This window comes from Ictalurus punctatus, chromosome 13 (assembly GCF_001660625.3).
Source record: "Ictalurus punctatus breed USDA103 chromosome 13, Coco_2.0, whole genome shotgun sequence".
Classification (NCBI taxonomy): Eukaryota; Metazoa; Chordata; class Actinopteri; order Siluriformes; family Ictaluridae; genus Ictalurus; species Ictalurus punctatus.
In genome coordinates this window covers 12215001-12222658 of record NC_030428.2, presented here as the reverse complement: position 1 = coordinate 12222658, position 7658 = coordinate 12215001, and the positions used below count along the sequence as shown (strand labels likewise).

Here is a 7658-nt window from a genome sequence, read left to right as displayed (position 1 = left end):
AGACACGGACAAAGGGAGTTGAAATCAAATAATAAATATGACCTCAAAGTGCAGATAAGGTGTAAACGGTAAGCTTTTTTTTTTTTTTTTTTTTGAGGAGGTATGTACATCCAAATCAGGTGAACAGTGTAGGAATTACAGCACTTTTTAATATATGGCACCACCCTTTTTAATGGACCAAAAGTAATTGGACAACCAACCAATCTACATAATAGTCATTTAAAAAAATATTTGGTTGAAAAGCCTTTAGACAATGACTGCCAACACAGACATTACAGATGCTGGGTTTCTCCATGGTGATGCTCTTCTAGGCCTGTACTGTAGCCGTCTTCAGCTGCTGCTTGCTCTTGGGGCGTTTTGCCTTCAGCTCCAATATACTGTGGTAGACAGCTGAAATAATAACGTTATCAGTGTCTAAATATTTATGGACCTGATTGTATGGTTCAGATTATTACCTTATTTAAAGATCCATCTACAGCAAAGTCTTTACCTCCTGGCAGAGTCAACCAGGATTAAGCTTAAAAGTTTCTCATGTATGCTTATACTTCTTAAGCAGCTTAAGGCTTTTCTCCTGGAATGGTCAACAGTATTTTCAGTTTCTGAGATGCATTACCCAGCTTGCACAGGTCACAGGTCAACATCTATTTCTGTCTTTAATGTCGAAAGGCCATTGGTTTTCCACATAATGACAGATGACAAAAGGATTTTGTCCATTTCTGCAACCTTACTTTCTTTTTTTTTTTACTTTAAACATGTACAAAAAAAAAACAACAACAGGTAATACTTTAGAAGTGCCAATAATTTTACCACATACATTTTTGAGAGAAGCCTCTGTTAAACAAATGCTCTTATGAGGATGATTTTTTGCCAGAATAAAAGGAAGCGATTTCTCCAGTGGTTTCAAATTAAGAAGAAAAAAAAAAGTGTGACTTTTTACAATGATTTTCGCAGATGGACGTGAAGGGTGCCATTAATTCAAGAACTTGGTTCAGTAAAATAAATATAGATCTAGCTTTAGTAACAGCATCCATCAACTCCACAACTACCCGGTATCATTCACAAACTCCGCTCACACATCCAAGCCAGATGTAGCAGCTACATTCCAAATTAGTCATTTTCTAAAAACAGCATTTTATTCAAACAAAATGCTTATTTACATTTTACAGTAACAGTCCTTGGACTGGCACAATGTAGGTACCATTAGAAAAAGCAGGGACATGTACAAATTTGAGTCTAGGCCTATCAGTGACCAACACGTCAAGAGAACCAAGAAACTAAACGTAGCTAAAAGTCAGCTTCATACTTCTCTCGGTGTATAGCTTGTATTACTGGATTGTATGTTTTATCCATTTGGGTGGGGAAATTAAAATACTGTCAACACTATTGCTTATTTCTTAATGGTAAGAGGTGAATGTGCTTTGCTGTGTCAGAATAGTGTATAGTGTCTCCACAAGAGCAGAGAAGATGGCAGAAGTGAGAATTTGGGGTTTGACAGTAGTGCAGATAACGGGAATAGACACCGAATCTAATCACAGCGGGGTTAACGACAAAAAAAGGTAGAAATGAAACAATACAATGGGGATTATTCACATGATGCACATAACAAAATCCAATGTCATTAATTTATATGAATCCTAAGTCACGAACCAATTATTAACATGTGGCTTACTGGCAGATCGAAAATGAACCCTTAAACCTGAGACTTATAAATCATGGAGAATTAAATCTTTTTGGACAATTTTAATGCAGTCCCTGGCTGTGAAAACACAAAAAGCCACTTTTGTTCACAGGGCTGTTCTTCTGCCTGCTGGAAACTTCACACTAAAAACCATGGATGTTGCAACAAATACATGTTGCTAAGCACATCAGGTGAACAGCAGCCTCTATCAGTTTAAGTACAAAGCAGCTTTTAATGGCTGTGGGAAACACTCCGCCAGAAGCCCTCTATTGACAGGAATAACACAATCATCACAATAATGCTCAGACATGACAGTTCTTTTTTTTTTTTCCCCCTTCAATTACAGTTTGCACATAATTTCATCATACCTGCCAATAAAGTCCTACATGTTTAATAAAACCCAGTGCCTGAAGACACATTTAACCTGGTCAGTCAACCAAACTGCTTCACAGTGATGCTTCCCTCACACTTAAAGCTATAGGAGTGCGTCAAAGCTTCTATAGCCATGGGTGCCAGGCTGGGTCCATGCGACACAAGTTGTCCAGACTGTTAGCAGCTGCCACAAGCGTGTTCACTTTACTCTCTCCACCCTCAAACTGAGCCAGGCTGTGCAGGCGAGTCATGATGGCTGATACAGCCTTCTGGACAAGTGACACCAGTTGCTGGCTGTCCATGTTCTCTGGTTGTCCAGCAGGGGACAGAGGCATCGACGTGTCCTCTTGGGTCTTCTTGTGCCAGGCAATGATCTCGTCTCTCAGAACCGCCTTCAGAATGCCGTCCACCTGAAGGAATGGATGAAGATGAAGATGATGGAGGATCGGCAAAATATCTGATTGAAAGACACTACTTTGTTGTGTTTTATATGTATATTAGCTTTAGCGGGGAGCGAGTGCTACCTTGAAGTTGGGCTGGGCGAAGCAACGGGCGACAGCAATCATGGAGGCTGTGAGAGGGCCGGACACACCGATGGTGGTTAGAAACTCTGAGATGTTGGGTGTCAGGCGGAAGGGAACAGGTCGGTTGGCATCCAGATCTCCAGTGGCATCATTGATGTCAAAGCGGAAGTAAGAGACATTGAGCTTCCCCGTGTCCTGTTAAAAATACAAAATAATGTTTAAAAAAAAATAAAATAAAATAAAAAAAATGCAGCACTAGTGCAAGGAAATCTCAAATCATCTCCAGACCATTTCTGCTTCTCAGAGCGAGGGGGAAGAAGCATCAGCGGCAAGCCAGCAAGCTTGGCAGTGTGCCATTTTCTTCCTTCTACAAACTGCTGTGCAATACTCACCTATATTGTAGTGCAGATTCATGTTATCCCAATTAAATCTACCCCAATTAAATCTATATTAGTGTGAAAAGGTCAAGGAGGGTGAAGACTTATGCAAGCTGCTGCACACACTAAATATGTGCCATGGTAGAAGCTCTAAGCCAGGACGGATATGTACACATCCTGCTGGAGCAATTCAGAAAGTTCAGGAAGCTTATTAAAAGAAAGACAAAAAGCGTACAGGTTTTTTTCTGCCTTAAACCTAATTCTGCATTTCCAACGTTAGTACATATGTAGACACAATAGGCCATGACGGACCAAGTTCCCATAAATGCATGCACATCTAATGCAAAAACTGTTGACACCTAAATAGAAAACGCACGACAGTAGAACAAAGTGCATGGAAAAGGTTCTCTCCACAGGCTGACCTCAAGCACAATCAATAAGCAAAGTTCTCCTGATGGTAATATGTACACACACACACACGCACACACTTCTGCTTGGCTCTGCAATCTCACCGTGCCTAATAAGATCTGTAGAAAGGAGCATGCAGTGAGGAGACTTAATAGTGTCGCTTAGATGCCTGCTCCTCTGCTTGTCCCAAAAAAGCAGATTAGGATCCAAGGATGGAGCATCTGTTTAATAATCATTTCTAATGAAGACTTCGAATGGGCTCTGTGCTCACAAATCAACGACCTGCCCCGTTGCGGTAAGGACGCAGAGCCAAATCTTCTACACTCAGCCTTTTTAAACTGAATCAAGGCTGACAGCTGGAGAGTGACCGGATAATCAGCCCATCTGAAACACTCGTCACATCCGAGGAGCGCACGCTTAGTGCCGTGGGGGTGTGTCAGGGCTTCATCTGCTGTGTGATGGTCCACACAGCATGCGAGACCACAGCCGTATTGGAGTCGCACATCTCAGGTGGATCCCTAGAGCTGATCGAGTCTGACTGGACTGTGAGCATACATAATCACTAAAGTTTAAAAAAAAAAAATGCATCTATAGAGCAAGCTATTTTTTATATCCAGATCTAGCGGCGTCACAGAACTGCATATTTATCAGTAAATCTCAACCATTTTGTGGGCTGTGTGTGTGTAGCTGAGCAGACGTTACCTGTGCAATCTGCAGCATCTCAGGGTTGAGGCGGTTGAGGTGCAGCATGAACTCGGCCAGGCCGATAAGAGCCAGCTGGATAGTGAACATCTTGCGGAAGGTCCAGTAGTCTGTGGCGTTGGGGAAGGTGTGCAGCGCCCATTCCTTCAGCATGCTGCGTGGTACCATGTTGCCCTGTACTTCCTTCAGGATGTCCCGCAACACCTGCACGCATACACAAGGAAGAGTTATGCTGTGTTCAACTAAAAATCATTACTTGGAACTTCCGACCTCCGACTCGGAATTTCAGGAGCATCTCCTCAACCCCATGTCCAGCATATGATGTCAAATCAACATGGCTGTTCAGTGCATCGACAGTAAACACTGTGGCCCTTGTGTACTTTTAAATAAGGTAAATATTTTATGTACTAGTAGTTGCTTTAGATCCATCAAAACACAGGTATATTAGCTTGTTAAATCTAGAACGTCGTCTATAATCGTCAGTGTTTTGAGGATGTACATGGACATCAATCATCGTAGTTAACTTGCTAGATTTGTGCTAACAAAACACAAGAGGCATTCAAGGGCTTTCCTCACTCTGCTACGCGAACGTTGCAAAATGCGAATAATTACAAATTAAACCTATAATATGACGACAGACAGAATGAATGAATGAATGAATGATGGTGCATTTAAATCAAGAGAAATCTGTGGGAATGTTTCACTTTAATACCGTTTAAACCAGAGCTGCAACAACTAATTGATCAAATCAACACCTACTATGCATAAATATTTATACATAATATAAACTACACAAATACATACACACACATACATATATATATATATACACACACACACACACACACATATATATATATATATATAGTATTCACGCATTATTTTTTTGGGATGTACATTTATGGATGCAAACTACAGTTCTAAATTAATAATATATATTCTGGTGTGTGTGTATTGAGTTCTTTTCTGAAGTTTATATTTGTAACACTCAGTTTGTGGATTTTATTTTAAACAAACAACAAAAAAAAAGGGTACTGAAAGTTTGCACCCCCCTATCCGATAAATCGAAAAAAATATATATAATATTATAATAATAATAATAATAATCAATCATCGGCCAACTAATCGATTATGAAAATAATCATTAGTTGCAGTCCTAGGTATTTCTGGCTGCATTTTATTTCTTAATTTATTCACTTATTTATTTATTTTTTTTTAAAAGTATTACTATCTATACTTGCACCAGTGTGCATTTGAAGGTCTGTGGGTCAGTTACATTTTAATATAAATATATAATATAAACAAACTGCAAAATGAAGCAACACAAGTCATTTGCACAAATAGGTCTCTAAATAGTTTAAATAATTACCATAAGGTGACAAAGATTTTTTGCCTGTGAGTAAGAAAATGTAACAGAAATTAAACAGTGATGTTTGCCCTGACAGCTCTACTAGATCAAGACCACACACACACACACACACACACACACACACACACACACACACACACACAAACAAACGGGTATGACCTCAGACAGTGCACTGAGTGAATAGGTGGAAGGTTCCAGTGTAACACGTGTGTTTTACCTGATGGCTGGCTTGTGTTCCTCTGGCCTGAACCGTAGCTAATCTGTCGTAGTAGCGGGAGATGGGGTTGTCATGCTCGATGCCTTTCTTAGCACAGCGCTGTTTGTAGATCTCCACCAGTGAGAGGGATGAAGGATTATCCTCCACCAAGCGCATCTGAGGAGACACGGCCACCACCCTGGGCACTACACAACAAGACACAACACAACACAATCACATTTAATGGAGCCAGACAAAGACCGGCTTAGTAGAAATAAGGCTCACTTTCCGAACAGACAGTATTAGGCTGTAAGTCTCAGACTGAATTACACACACACACACACACACACACACACACACACACACACACAAAGCATTAGCAAGCACAGCCATATATTTAAAATCCTATAGAATGCTAGACTTCTGAAGAAACCTAAGCTCATCCATTAACCATCTTCTAAACATTTCCACCGACGCACCACTGTCGATACAATCGTTCCATTTACACAGTGAGTGAACTGAGACTGCAATTCCCCAGTCATATCATTTTTAAACAAAAGCAATCCACGGCCGAGAGAGCCTGTGAGGAAACACCTGTGAGGACCGAGCTCTCGGGAAAACGCCCACCAGCTCCGAGCACGGGCTCCGGGAAACGATTAATACGCTGCAGGTTTGCACTACAAGTCCTTCATTTGCTTATAAAGACGAGCGTCCTGATCATATGTACTAAAGATCGGCAACTCAAATACGGACAAATTAAGATCAGTGTGTTTAAATGTTCTTAAAGAAGTATATTTTTTAAAATAAACTGTACAAAAGAACACTACATCCTTGACGTCTACCGTGAGAACTTGATTTACATTGTGCTCCGTCTATTTCTACCAGGAGACGGGCAAATTCATTTCTTATTCCTTCTGCTCGTCGTACAGCAGAGAAAGGTTGAGCCGCTGTAGCCTCATCGTACATCATTTTCACTGCGAGCTCACACTCCTCTGCTGATCTAACTGGCAACAACCGGGCCATAACGGCGTTCTGAACAGCTGGTCCAAGTACAAAATCTACAAGCCTCAAATGCCAGCCACTAATGGAGATTTAATATATACTGCCCAGAAACAGGGCTCAGACGCTAAAGCGATTATTTAAAAAGACAGACAGATAAAATTAAACATCTTTAAAGCACAATAAGCAATACATATCAGGACTGTTAGGCATTGCATGCATTCAGTCCTTACTCAGTAACTAAAGCTGCTCGAAACCACATCAGAATTTAGCCTTGATATATGAACTCAGCAGACATAGCTTTTCCTACTTAACGTAATACACAGTTCTTTTTTAAATGAAATCATAATTTATCCATTTTTACTATGTATTACCTGAAAAGAAAAAAAAAAAAAAAAAAAGTGTCTAAAAACATTTAGAATGGCCTTTGCCTAGCAGCTCAGTGGTCAGTGTGTAGTTTAGTGTGCTGGGCATGAAGACAAATACTTATTTATCTGTTTAAAACGTGGAGCTCTGTGTGATTTTACATTAGTGATGTCTTCTTTGTTCAGACCGACCTCTCATTACACGACACCGATAACTTACCTCACAACTCTAGCTCTGATTGATAAGCTGCATATTACAGCGGCGTGGTATTAAGATACGTTGTGATGAGACGTGAGGATGGTACCTGTAAAGAAGAGGTGTCTCTTGGTGGTCTCCTTCCTCTTCTCCAGGCAGGGGTTGAGTAGGCGTAGGAGCTGCAGTACGCGCTCCTCTCTGCGGGATTCTGTCAGGCAGGCATCATTCATCACCAGGTATGGGTAAATCTTTCCGTTGTGCCCACGGATGTAGAGGCGGCGGGCGGCAGTGTTGTGCTTCTGAACAATCTCTACCCTGGGCATGAACCTGTGAACGAGAACATCAGCGCATGGGTTAATCATTGCACGGGGCTTTTTTTTTTATTTTATTTTTTTTTCTCAGGGGTGTGTCAAAACATCTTTACACGAGTAACCAGGCAAGTGTGTGTGTGTTGTATAAAAGGTTCTTTACC

The 7658-nt window shown here is 40.8% G+C and overlaps 1 protein-coding gene across 2 annotated transcripts in view; it reads right to left on the bottom strand.

Moving 5' to 3' along the window:
* Positions 1-781: 781 nt before the first annotated feature.
* Positions 782-7658, bottom strand: part of trrap (transformation/transcription domain-associated protein) — a 77744-nt gene continuing 70867 nt past the window's right edge. For both annotated transcript variants that reach the window (XM_017483776.3, XM_017483778.3), the window contains exons 66-71: position 7658; positions 7296-7513; positions 5648-5832; positions 4062-4265; positions 2575-2769; positions 782-2460 (exon numbers count right to left, since the gene is read on the bottom strand). The exon at position 7658 is cut by the window's right edge and continues 225 nt beyond it. In XM_017483776.3, coding sequence (XP_017339265.1) covers positions 2176-2460; positions 2575-2769; positions 4062-4265; positions 5648-5832; positions 7296-7513; position 7658 — 1088 coding nt within the window. In that variant the 3' untranslated portion in view covers positions 782-2175. The remainder of the gene's footprint in view (positions 2461-2574; positions 2770-4061; positions 4266-5647; positions 5833-7295; positions 7514-7657) is intronic.